This window comes from Pangasianodon hypophthalmus, chromosome 1 (genome assembly GCF_027358585.1).
Source record: "Pangasianodon hypophthalmus isolate fPanHyp1 chromosome 1, fPanHyp1.pri, whole genome shotgun sequence".
Classification (NCBI taxonomy): Eukaryota; Metazoa; Chordata; class Actinopteri; order Siluriformes; family Pangasiidae; genus Pangasianodon; species Pangasianodon hypophthalmus.
In genome coordinates, this window is record NC_069710.1 from 6,879,417 (window position 1) to 6,892,725 (window position 13,309).

The 13,309-nt window shown below is 40.6% G+C and overlaps 1 protein-coding gene across 1 annotated transcript in view; it reads left to right on the forward strand.

Moving 5' to 3' along the window:
* tgfbr1b (transforming growth factor, beta receptor 1 b) overlaps positions 1-13,309 on the forward strand; it is a 75,785-nt gene that overhangs the window by 40,921 nt on the left and 21,555 nt on the right. Inside the window, exons 3-5 of the mRNA XM_026914438.3 lie at positions 2,193-2,429; positions 8,929-9,159; positions 12,088-12,255. Coding sequence (XP_026770239.1) covers positions 2,193-2,429; positions 8,929-9,159; positions 12,088-12,255 — 636 coding nt within the window. The remainder of the gene's footprint in view (positions 1-2,192; positions 2,430-8,928; positions 9,160-12,087; positions 12,256-13,309) is intronic.

A 13,309-nucleotide genomic window follows, 5' to 3' on the forward strand; every position in this document is an offset into this window, starting at 1 on the left:
CACACTGATCGACATGGCGGCTGCAGAGCTGCTCCTCTGTGGAAACAGAGTGTTACAGATATTTTGTAGCGTAAACATTGTTCTTCTTTCCTCCGTGTAATAAGACATTTTACTGCTTTAAGATGATTAAAAACGTAGCTAACATTTGTACCTTGATGCTAGCTTAATTCAGAATCTGTAATCCAATAAAAAATCTCGTTCACGTAAACTCCACTGCTGTCTCATTGCCAGTAAACACGAAAGAGTTCGCGTTCCATCAAGATACGGGAACTTGGAGTGAACACATCTCTGCGACATGCTCAGGCAAATCTGTATATGTAAACACAGAGACGGTATTTGGTACACATGGCGACCATCTGCGCTGTGCTGGGAATCGCTTCCTCATAACTCTGACTTGTTTGTTTTTCAGAAGTGGAGTCTTCATGACTTTCGCAGACAGTGACCATTTCCGGTTATGTATTATTTATCACCCAAAACACTTTCTAATCCTGCCGCCCCCGAGTCTAGACTGCCGTCTGTAAGATTACGTTTCAGATATCTGGAAATTCATCCCTAATCACAGAGGTAACGTTCACAACAAAAGACAGTCAAGCATGACTCGTGACTCATGTGTGTCCCGAAAGCCAGCCATGGAGTCATCCTTCTGTGGAGCTGTGAACATTTACAGGATCTATAAACTTGGGTATAAACTTGTACTTTTTTTTTTTTTTTTTTTGGTATGGGAAAATTTCTTTTTTTTTCTTGTTAAAACTAGGAAATACATTATTCAAAAGACATTTTATCTGATTTAGATTATGGGGATCTTAACAATGAAACTCTTAAGAGTCGTTGTCTCTTTTCTCATTTTATTACAAGTGACAGAAGTGACACATCGCTTTGAGCTTTACTAATCATCCCTAAGTCAATTATGTACAAAGGCTTTTTCGAGGAAAGTGCAAACATGTCCTTGTCTCTGAATTGCAGAAATAGTGAATATCATTCTGCGTAGATGATTGGGTAATTCTACAGGGTCCGGCATGTTGAGCTAACTTAGACATTTTCTTTTTTTTCTTTTCATCTGTCTCAGAATGACACTGAACACATTGAAACTCCTGATGTTCACTCATGTCAGCTGCACATAATTTATTTTAGTTCATTTTTAAATAATGTGTGTTTTCCTTCATATGTCTTGTGAAATGGAATCAGTTCAGTATCTTCTTCTTCTTCTGTTTTATTTCTCTGACTTTAGTCTTATTAACAGTGAATGGATGAGTGAATCGACCTGTGAATCAAATGTTCGTCACCTTTTAGCGCTTCATTACATCACGCGTACATCATGCTGAAGAAGCCTAAAGATCACCATGAGATGGCTGTGGATGGTACCACAGAGATACCTTAAAGATGCCTGTGGATGTTCTTTCTTGGATAACCTTCCATCATTGAACAGTTGATAACTTCAGTTTAATACGATAGACTCGGAGTTAAACCTCTAATGATGCTCATACTCAAGTTCCTGTTAACACAATTAGCAATTTTTGACTTTATAGCACACAGTCATAGAAGGGAATTATTTATAATCGCACTATCCAGCTGAGGATGGGTTCCCTTTTTTAAGTCTGGTTCCTCTCACGGTTTCTTCCTCATGTCGTCTCAGGAAGTTTTTCCGTCTATGATTTAGACTTAGCATTTACTATTTTTGACCCCTTGCGACAGCAGTACAGGAGGCACCTGTAAAACTGCACTTTTCAATCCCCCCGCAGGAAACGTAATTCACTAAAGACGAGTATTTGCTTCTGGTAGCAGTTCCTTTCGATTTGTGCCACTTTATTTAGGTGAACTTTGACTCTGGAATTCATGGGCTTTGGTGTTGTGAGACAGTATAAAACAAGTGGGTTCTTGGGTTGAAAAAAAAACGAAGGAGCGCCTTATTTTTTTTATTGTCGCTTGGCAGCCATCTTAAATAAAAACCACTGATATGTGCTAGGTAAAATGTGGTAAAATTCTGGGTTTTTTTTCTTTGGTTTGTTATTTTTTTCCCATCTCTGGCACCTCTGCTCTCAGTGACAGGTGATTGGATTGACTATAACAAATACAATATTGCCAAATCATTTTTAATGAAAAAGTTTTTATTTGAACAGCTAGTAATAACTCGAGTAATAATAAAAATGGTAACCTTTTCTGTATTTCTCTCTCTCTCTCTCGCTTTCTCTCAGGTCCGACAGAGAAGCCTTCCTCGCTGGGTCCCGTGGCTCTAGCGGCTGTGATCGCTGGGCCCGTGTGCCTGCTCTGCTTCGTGCTGGTCACTGTGTTCTACGTGTGCCACAGCCGCTCGGTCATCCACCACCGCGTGCCTAATGAGGAAGACCCATCCATGGACCACCCGTTCATCACCGTGGGCACCACGCTCAAAGACCTCATCTACGACATGACCACATCCGGATCAGGCTCTGGTGTGCACCCTTCACACACTTCTCTCTTCACACTCTCAGCATCTCTTTCCTCCTGAGGCTGAGTGTCTCAGAGACACGGCTTTTTGTTGTCTGATAATCTCTCCTGTAATTACCTGCTGACATGACTGACTACCCACCATTCTGTCACGCTTTTGTTTACAGGGCTAGTATTTCTGTCTGTGTCTCTGCCTGCCTGTGGGTTTCTTTGAACTCGTTGTTTTGCGCGCGTCTCTCTTTCTGTGCGAGAGTGCAAGTGTGCTATTGTATTGTGTTTGACTGAATATTTTGGAACGTCCCCAAGAGGATCCTTTTCACCCACAAAATACAGCTTTTGTTTGTAAAACTGAAAGAACCAAAAGATTTCCTTAGGTTAGGATTAGATAAATAAATGTAGTAATCCATCATGCATAATACAGTAATGAAAGATTTTAGTGGAAAGTACAGTAGTGTGGTGTGTGTGTGTGTGTGTGTGTGTGTGGGGCTTGCTGTGCTCAGCACCTTCACTTGTCGCTCTGTGTCTCAGGCAGTATTGGAGTGAGCAGTGAGAGTAAAAGAGGTAGCATCTCCCGAGCAAGCGTTCACACGGCAACACGTTAACCTCTCATCTCGATATCTTATCAGATGTGAGAACTAAGCTGGTGTATAATTAATAACACACTCTAATTCTATAGTCAGCTCTGCTCAGTACAGCATGATCCCGAATTACACAGCAAAATCTCCTTTTATTCGGTTTGTTTGCCTTTGTGTTGTGTCTGGCTTTTACTGTGTGCGTGTGTGTTTTGTCTGCATTGATGTTTTCAGAGACAACACACACTGTTCCATGTCGGTCTTATAATGCTGAACAGCACGGCTCAGCAACAAAAGCGCACCCAGGACTATCTGAATCCCGGTCCTGTGTGTGTCGCGTTCAGATCACATAAAGCTTTCAGTGAAATTGGGAGGCTTTTTTCTGGAGCTGACTTGATAGGCACAAGTAGTAAAATAGTAATCAAAATTCAAATAAACTATTTTTAAATGAAACCAGGCATATCTCAACATCATTGGATGTTAAAGTATGGGGTTCCTGGAGGACTAGTGGTTAGGCATCAGCGCTCTTTCTGCTGCCACCCACGTTCGATTCTCAGCCAGGGAACCGACCCCAGCCACTGGGTTTGCGTGCAACAGTGCGCTCTCAGTGCCGGTCCCAAGCCCGGATAAAACAGGGGAGAGTTGCGTCAGGAAGCGCATCCGGCGTGAAAACTGTGATCCACTGTGGCGACCCCTAAAGGGAGCAGTCGAAAGAGGAACAACAACATTAGATGTAAGTGTGCACAAATATGAAGATTTTTGTGCCAGTAGGGAACCAGTTCAAGCATGAGACGTTAATCGATGATCAATAATCAATCTGTTTTTTGCCGAAAGGTAACAAAATTCAGCACAGGAATCAAGAATATAGTGGCACTTTTGTCTGTAAATGTATACCACAGTGCTGTTGAATTCTCAAACTGGTTAGAAGGTGGTGATTAGATTTCTATAACAGCAGCTCTAGGAGTAGTGTGTAACCTGTGTAATTCAAATGATAGGATTCTATTAGTGCACTACAGGGTGTCCCGGAAGTCTCCATACATAGGGGACTGTGTTTGCCAGCACCATTTCAGTTGTGCCTTCATCAGTGGATGTTCGTAGACGCCCACTTCTCGGTTGGTCCGCAACACTTCCAGTCTTTTTGAATTTGTTAATAAGTTTGGCAGCAGTGTTGTGTGTGATGTTGCCATGTTTCCTCTTAAAGTCCATCGCAACCTTGCGACAGCTTCCCGATCCAGCCATGAGAATACTTCAATACATTCTTCTTTTGTCAAAGGCATTCTTAAAGGAGATCTGTAAAAAAAAAAAAAATAATAATGATAATATAATCTAAGTATGAACAATTTCCGAAGACATCTTGCTGAAAAGTGTTAATTTCCCCTATGTATGGAGACTTTTGGGACACGCTGTAGTTTTAATACCTTATTGTTTCTGTAGTAATGGTTTATTCTTAGGGACTTGCATGCTGGAAGCTCCACATAAGCTAAAGCTAATAATAAACATATTATTTAAACAAAGGAAAACATATGCTGTTTGATATGGTGAAGTTTCTATGAGGAGACATTTTAGAACAGTCTTCATTGCCAGCGCTTTGTAACAGACAGAGCGTTTTTTGGCCCCAGGAAAGCCTCCAGGACAGAGGATGCGTTCTGGTTTCTTGGAAACATGACAAGCTGGTTTTTTTTCTTTTGTTAAAGAGAGACTGGTGACAGAATGACTGTTTTTAGCTGCCATAACATTACATTAACTAACTTGCCTCAGGGACGTTTCCTAACATCAAACATAACTATTAATAGTCAAAAAGCATGACATATTGCCGTCGATTGTTTCCCTATTACAACACACCCCATCTGGTCGGTCAAGTCAAATGGGTTTTTATTGTCATTCCTCTATATAGCTTGTATACATTGGAATGAAATGTCATTCTCCAGGACCATGGTGCTTTGCGGTTGTTGTATGAGGTGTTGTATGAGTAGAGAGACTCTTTTCAGCTGTTCTCACAATTCACTTTAGGGTCTTGCGGACGGAGACTGTGCAGTTCCCCTAGCACGTGGTGAGACAGCTGGTCAAGACGCTCTCTATCGTCCTACTGTAGAAGGTAGTGAGGATGGGAGGGGGGAGTTTGGCTGTCTTCAGCATCCGTAGGAAGCGGAGGTGCTGCTGGGCCTTCTTGGCTAGGCAGGAGGCATTGAGAGTCCAGGAGAGGTCCTCCGTCATGTGCACACCAAGAAAATTGGAGCTTTTGACTCTCTCCACGGTAGTTCCATTGATGTGCAGTGGTGACTGGTCTACTCGGGTCCTGCTGAAGTCAACAATCATCTCTTTAGTCTTATCAGCATTAAGAGATAGATTGTTGTCTCTACACCATTCTGCGAGCTGGTTCACTTCCTCTCTGTACACTGACTCATCATTGTTGCTGATGAGGCCCGCAGCTGTAGTATCCTCAGTAAACTTGATGTGATTCGAACTGTACTTTGCAGCACAGTCATGAGACAGCAGGTCCAACAGCAGTGGACTGAGCACATAGCCCTGGGGAGCACCAGTGTTCAGTGTGGTGGTGCAGGAGTTGCCGATCCTGACAGACTGGGGTCTCCTAGTCAAAAAGTCCAGAATCCAGTTGCAGACGGATGTGGTCAGACCCAGTAGGCTCAGCTTTGTTATCAGTTTCTGTGGGATGATTGTGTTGAATGCTGAACTGAAGTCTAGGAACAGCATCCTTACTTAGCTGTATGTACTTTTTTTGTCCAGCCTGGCATATGGGCTTAAATAAGGTACTTTGTTTTTCTCCACAGAACTAGCTGTTCTGCCAGTAGGGCCATCAGTTCTGTGAGAAATGTCTCACGAGTACGTTTGTGTCCGTCATTATGCAGGGCTGCAGCCTCTGGAGACCGTACTCACTCTGTGCTTCTCTCAACTCCGAAGGCCATCTTTCTGTTTTGGAGAAGCTTACTCACCTTGTATATCTATGTATCCCACCATTCATCTACACTTTTCATTCTGTCCTTCCTCATGTTCATGCTTCAAGTACCTGTAAGAAGGTCACAGGCTGAAAAGGAGATGCTCCTGTTTCCATCTGCAAAGAAAAATGGAAAAACAGAGCAATTTTTGGGATTTAAACTGATAGAATACAGAATGGCATTAGCTGAAGGAGCTTGGTGCATGGTCAGACCGGATGAATTACTGATTTATGTCTTTGCTCCAGTGTACAGTTTCACTGGGTGAAATATGATCGAATTTTGCCAGAACCAAATTTGATACAACATGCAAACCAAAGGAGGAGTCTTAAATTACAAGGAAACCTAGTGCTCAGAGAATCGGCAGATTCTTGGCAAATATGTTCTCAACTTTACTATGAAGGTATGTCTACAATTTCTGCCAGCAAAGTAACGCTTTGCAGAGCGGTATCCATCGCAACACAGCCGCTATTGTATTCTACATTCCAAACCTCCGAAAGAAACGACTGCACACATTCTGAATAGTTGCACCTATTACAAAGGACAGTACAGCTCTAGACATCCATGTGTAGATGACTTGGTTTCAGACCAAATACAGGAAAAGGTAACCAGAATGTACGAGCACAATACAAAAACATTGGGCTGGGTTGAACAACACTGCATAGAAAACCCTTTTTTAATGTTTCAAATACTCTAGATATGTTTTGAGAATGATCATAAAACAAATCAGTGCTCCTCATCGAAATGGGCTGCTCATTTGATTTGAACAGCCAAATTGGACATGGTTTACTGTCAGAGTGCTAAAATATCAGCCCCTTGTGGATACTATTAAAAGTTTAGGTTTTGGATGATGGCTGTCTCAGTGTTTGGGAGTTTTTGGCACATTCATAAGCTCGTGCAGTGTAGATTGCAGAAATGGAGACAAAATGTTGCTCAGTTTCTATTACAGCCTCTCTGTTTGGAGATGATGTTTTGCATACCCTTGATAACTTAATGAATTGTTAGCTAGTACTTATTACAGTGTTTGGGAGATAGTGGTAAACACTAAATCCCTATAATGTGTACATGTGCAGCCCTGTGTAGTGTAGTCCACACAGGCGCACACACACACACACACACACACACACACACGTTTGTCTTAATATCCTTGTGAGGACCTTCCATTGACATAATTATTAATGCGACTAATTGTACTATGCCTACACCTATAGCTATGGCCTATGTTAAAAGGTGGAAGAAGAAACTGGAGGTTTAATGTAACTTTGTCTTTCATGGAAGAAAAACCAGCAGCCATCAGTTATCATTATGAATGACTGAGATACAGATTACTGTCATTTTTTTTAATCATAACTTGGCACATTATTAGTTTTTTTTTTTTTTTATACAAACAGCACATTCAGGACACTTCAAACTTTTACATGATAATACATGATACATGATATTATAATACATGATAATTTAGTTTTATGCATATGGGGCTCCATAAATTAGAAGCTGAAGTGGCTCAATGATTATTTTAATTAAAAAAAACATGGACTCCGCTTTGAATACTATCCTCCAATAAGACGTAGATGCTATAATAAAGTATCATAATGATAACTGCTGGTTGTTGTTCTCTCTTGCATGTAGAGATAAAGTTGCATAAAACTTCCGATTTTACTGTGTAAGCCTTTGATAAATTCTCCAGCACTTGTTTATAAAATATTTATGCATTGTTTATGAATGTTTTTGAAAGGCACTATTTAGGTAGTGCTGGCCGATTTTCATGCTTAATTTGGTTAATTCGATTTAATGTTTCAACATGTATATATAATATTTTTAAATTAATTATATATATATTTTACATATATTTAAAATTTTAATTGAAACATCTATAAATGCTATTTAAAAGTTTAAACCAATATGAAGGAAAAACACTGCCTTTTAAAACTGATAAACGCCTCTTACAGCCTGCGCTGCTCCCAAACACTGCATGCTTAGATTAAAAAAAAAAAAAAAAAAGGCAAGATAAACAGGCAGCACTTTGCCGAGGACTGAGCTCATAGCAAAGAAAGCTTTAAATCAATGGAAATTGGTAATTCACCAGTCAAAGCAAGTTTTGCTTTGTTTATTTCTGATGCAGTGTGTGGCCATGTCGATTTGAAGTCACCCCGTAAACAAGGAATTCCGCAAGTTGACTTCTCAGTTGCGGTGGCATTTCATGTCACGAGAGACATGGTCTCCATTTACTCTCTTGGGAAAGAAAAGTTCACAAAGTTGTGCAAAATTAGCAGCAATGCCGTCTAGGTCAAATAGTGCAGACGATGTTTTTTTAATATCCTTTCTTTAAATATGTTTTATTTAAAAGAACCATTGTTCGCACTATTTGCCATAGATGGTGCTGTTACTATTTTTGCAAAGTAACATTTTCCAAGCTACAATAAATTCTAGATTCCAATAAATAAAAAACTTAATATATAAATGTATAGAAATAATAAATACATGTAAGAACAAAATAAATTGAAATCGTAATCAAGAATTGTTTATGAAGTTGAAAAAAATCAAGTTTTTTTTTTTTTTTTTTTTTTTTTAATGGCCCAGCCCTAATATGTAGGTACTCTCAATATAAAGTGTTACCAAAAATCCTCATCCTTACCGCCTACCTAGCCTAAGATTTCACCTGTTAAAACTGAAGCGAACTCAAAAGCATGACTGGAAGCTTTTAGCAGCTGATGGCTGAGCATAGACTGGATCATTTGACCTCTTTTGCTCTGTCTATGTTGTTATAATCTGCAACACTGGCTCCTAATAGCCTGCCTCTGTAATTCTGACTCACTCAAATCTGGCCACTGAGGTCCAACCAAAATCATTACTCTTTGTTTTCCATTATTAGTGGTATTCTTCTTGCTCGTCTGCCTTAAAAATGATAAGGAGCGCAGATATTAATTGCTGACTGGGTTCCTAGGGTTCACTTTGCCTCTTTGCCTTTCTTTGTGTCTCAGGTCTCCCGTTGCTGGTGCAGAGGACCATTGCCAGAACCATCATCCTGCAGGAGAGCATCGGGAAAGGCCGCTTTGGGGAAGTGTGGAGGGGAAAGTGGAGAGGAGAGGAAGTGGCAGTGAAGATCTTCTCCTCTCGGGAGGAGCGCTCCTGGTTCCGTGAGGCTGAAATCTATCAGACGGTCATGCTGCGTCATGAGAACATCCTGGGCTTCATCGCTGCTGATAATAAAGGTCAGTATGTCGCTGTGTCACCTCCAGCAGAGGCTCTATCTTTCAGCTCCAGGCTGGACCAGAGGGCTTCTGATAACGACGCTGTTGAGGCAAAATCAAAGATGCTCTTTGATGAGAAGGTTGCATGCAGGGGTGCTTTGAAGAACATCGAAATATACATCTGTACAGCCTTGATCTCAAAGACTCTTTAATACTGCAACATGGACAAATATTGTGGAAACAGTCCGGTTGCCTAGAAGTGTGTGTGGCGACCTGGGAAAGACCTGGCTGCCTAAAAAAACTGAAAAGGGAGAAATTCATCGTTACACTGATTGAACCGGAACATTTTTCTTGAATCAACTAATCACAGTTTGTGTTAACATCAGAGTCATTCAGACGGTTTTGTTCATTTTTTGGACCATTTACAAATCAAATCCATTAGGCTTCTGTTTGATTTGCTTTGGCACTTCAGGAACAACTTGAGGACAGAATGACATTACGTAGCAAACTAGCAACTAATGTAGAGGGAACGTTTTTACAGCCTTGTTAGTTAAACTGGCTCCTCGTTTACCTGGTGTTTTAGAAAGATGATTAAAACATTACGACATCCACATTTTTTGGTCATTTTTGGGTGTTTGCCAGAATTCACTCGACTCAGACGGGATGAGGGATGAGGGATTTTAAAGTATTTGGCTTGCGCAGCTTCATGCGTGAGTTTAAATATGAATGCGCCAGAATGTTTATTAGCTTTGACATCATGTCTAGTCTAGTCTTCTGTGAGAACAGGTTTTAAATAAGCTGTTTTCCCAAAAACCTGAGAGCAGTGTTTACTGGAAAACATGCTGCTTATTTTATTATATTGTCTGAAAGTTTGGATTTGAACGTTGAGAGGAATGAAAATGAGTGTGTGTAAGAGAATAAGTGTGTTTATATAGGAAAAGGGCAGTGTTAGGAGTCAGAGCAGCTGCTCTGAGATTTCACCGGCCATCTGGAATTTCATGGAGCTGTGAGCAGAGCTCCTATTTACTCTGTCCATTAGTCTATTGCTCTCACACTTAGTCCACTCACCCCAGTTTAATCTGCTCTCAGTTTAATGCGCATTATTACCAGCGCAATTACGATGTGAGTAAGAATAACGTCTCTATAGAAAACAATATTTTTGTGTTATGATTTGATGCGTGTATACGTGCCAGAGGACGATCAGACTAACAGGAACAAACAGGGGGAAAAAAACTGTTTCCTGCTTACAACATTCATCTGAGACTCATAAGTATGACTTAACATGAAACAGTGACATGGAAGTCTACAGTCGAAATGAAATAACCCTAATAAAACACACCCATATACCCACAGCAGTTTTGTACTTTTTGTCAGCATGACATCAAAACGGAAACGTTAAACCTGGTTTTCTTACATTCTGGACAAAAGTAATAATAATAATAATAATAATAATAATAATAATATCAGTTACAGCTATTCATAGGAACCTGTAAGGCAGACACTCCACATATTGTAAGACTAATAATAATTTAAAATGTAATTTAAAGAAAAATTGAATATGATCGATATGGTGAAGTTTTCTGTAAGAAGGTGTTTATTTACAGTTTATGGAATTAGTCTACAGCGTCAGTGCTGTATACTGTAAGTCACGGGTTAAATCCGGTCCTTTCGGTTTTCCATCACAGGCAAGTCTAAGGAGGGAGGATGTTGCGTTTGCAGTTTCACAGTAACAAGCTGCATTTTTAAAGATCATTTTTCTTAATAACTTCAAGAGAGAAAAGGAACTCTTGTTTATAGCTCCTATAATGTACACTATATGGCCAAAAGTTTGTGGACACCTGACCATCACAGCCATATGTGCAGGTTGAATATCCCAGCTCCACTCTTCTGGGAAGGCTTTCCACTAGATTTTGGAGTGTGGTTGTAGGGATTTGTGTTCATTCAGCTGAATTACAAGAGCATTAATAAGGTCAGGCACTGATGTTTGAGGTCCTGAGGAGGTCAGGGGTGCAGTCTGCATTCCAATTCATCCCGAAGGTGTTCAGTGGGGTTGAGGTCAGGGCTCTGTGCAGGACACTCGAGTTCTTCCTCTCCAACCTTCACAAACCATGTTTGTGATTCTCGTCATGCTGGAACATGTTTGAGCCTCTTAGTGTCAGTGAAGGGGAAACATAATGCTACAGCATACAAAAACATTCTTGACAACTGTATGCTTCATTCTTTGTGGGAACAGTTTGAGGAAGAACCACATATGGGTGTGATGGTCAGGTGCCACAAACCTTTGGCCACATAGTGTAAGTGATAAAGTGTTTGAACATTAGATCTAACTATAAACGGATAAAACATATGACATGTTGTCCTTTAATAAACAGAAAATTGTAATTGTTAGCGAATTCCTGTGGTATAAGAGGAATGAACACTCCGAGTGTGCTGTTATTGGAAATTAATCAACTTCAGCTACTCTGTCATTAATCATTTTTTCATTACAACACACCAGTCATGTTTTATTCCTTACTTAATACATGATTTGTTACTCAGTATATGAATATCATTAGTAAAGGTTGGGAAAGCAGTGGTTTAGTGTAGGATGTAGATTTCATCTTATATGTCTGAATGATTTTTAGATTTTATTTGCAGTAATGCGTGAATGAATACTTTTTTTGCCTATTCTCTATATGATAGTATACTGGAATGATTTATAATCCCACTCTCCAGTCTTACCCAGAAAAGAATGAGTTCTCTTTTGAGGTTCCTGTCTCAGGGAGTTTTTCATTGCCTCTGGCTTGCTCATTATGGATCTAGAGCTAGACCTGGATTCCTGTAAAGCTGCTTTGTGACAACGTGTATCATTAAAAGCGCTATGCAAATAAACTTTCATCAAATTGAATTGAACAAAAGGTCAGAATATATAGTCTCACCCTGTCTCTGTCTCTTGTTTTCCTCTCTTAGATAATGGAACATGGACCCAGCTGTGGTTGGTGTCAGATTACCACGAGCACGGCTCCCTGTTTGACTACTTGAACAGATACACAGTGACCGTGGAGGGCATGATCAAGCTGTCCCTGTCCACCGCTAGCGGCCTGGCTCATCTGCACATGGAGATCGTAGGAACACAAGGTAACGGCTCAGCACCTGCTGGCTCGCTGAATTACCATTTCAGTGCAGACTTATGAAAAACTTTAGAAGTGCATGCATATGTAGGTTGAAGAATGACTCAAAAAGGTTTCGGGAAAGATGACTGCCTGGCTGTTCCATTTAGTGTGTGTTTCCTGTTCCTCTGGCGTGACCGTAGGCTGCGTCCCATGCACACATGATGGGTTGGAGCAGGGGTGCCTGCGAGTCTGCCAGAACTAATGAAACCATTTATTTAGCTCATACTGAAACTGAGAAGCATTCCTAAGTGTGTGTGTGTGTGTGTGTGTGGTGAATTTCTATTTGTGTGTGAAGGTGCAGCCAGATTTTTTCCTTCCAATTTACATTTCTTTTTAAAAACTCCAGACACATTTTTTCCATTTTTTTTTTTTTTCATAGAAACACACTCTAATCAGAGATCTGCAGCAGATCGACTGATCGTCACAGACTAGACCACCTAAACTCCTATCTGCCCTCTGGCTAGACAGACGCTGCGGCCCAGGGCAGTCATCCGAGCTTTTATATGCTGTGCTGCTCGAGCTGAACGGATTCCAGAGCTGCATATAGATATCGTTAAGGACCTTGAGACAGCTGCAGATGATTTCCTCAGTCTTAGCAGAGTAGTAACAGACTAAAAAGCTGAGATTTGGCTAACACTGTCCTTGTAGGATGCTCAGTCTGTATATACGTCTGTGTGTGTGTGGGTATGTGTGTGGGAATGCTCAACAGATGTTAATTAAGCTGCTCTCTTTTCCCGAGCTGTTGCTGCGTATTCACCCAGACGGCACGATTTCTCTGTGACTGAAGCCGAGGTAATCATTACTCTTAATTAGACCCTCCTTCTTCAGCATCGTTTTCATGAGAAGAAGTGTGAGGAGACGGATCTGAGACATGGACTGATTCGCAAGCTGTGACAAAGGAGTTTTTTTGTGTGCCGGTTTTATATAAAAGCGTGTGATTTGCGCATCAGTCGTAGGACAGTTTGCTTTTTTTTCTGCGTTGCTTATTACAGGGAACATGAAAATTCACGGGAAAGCTA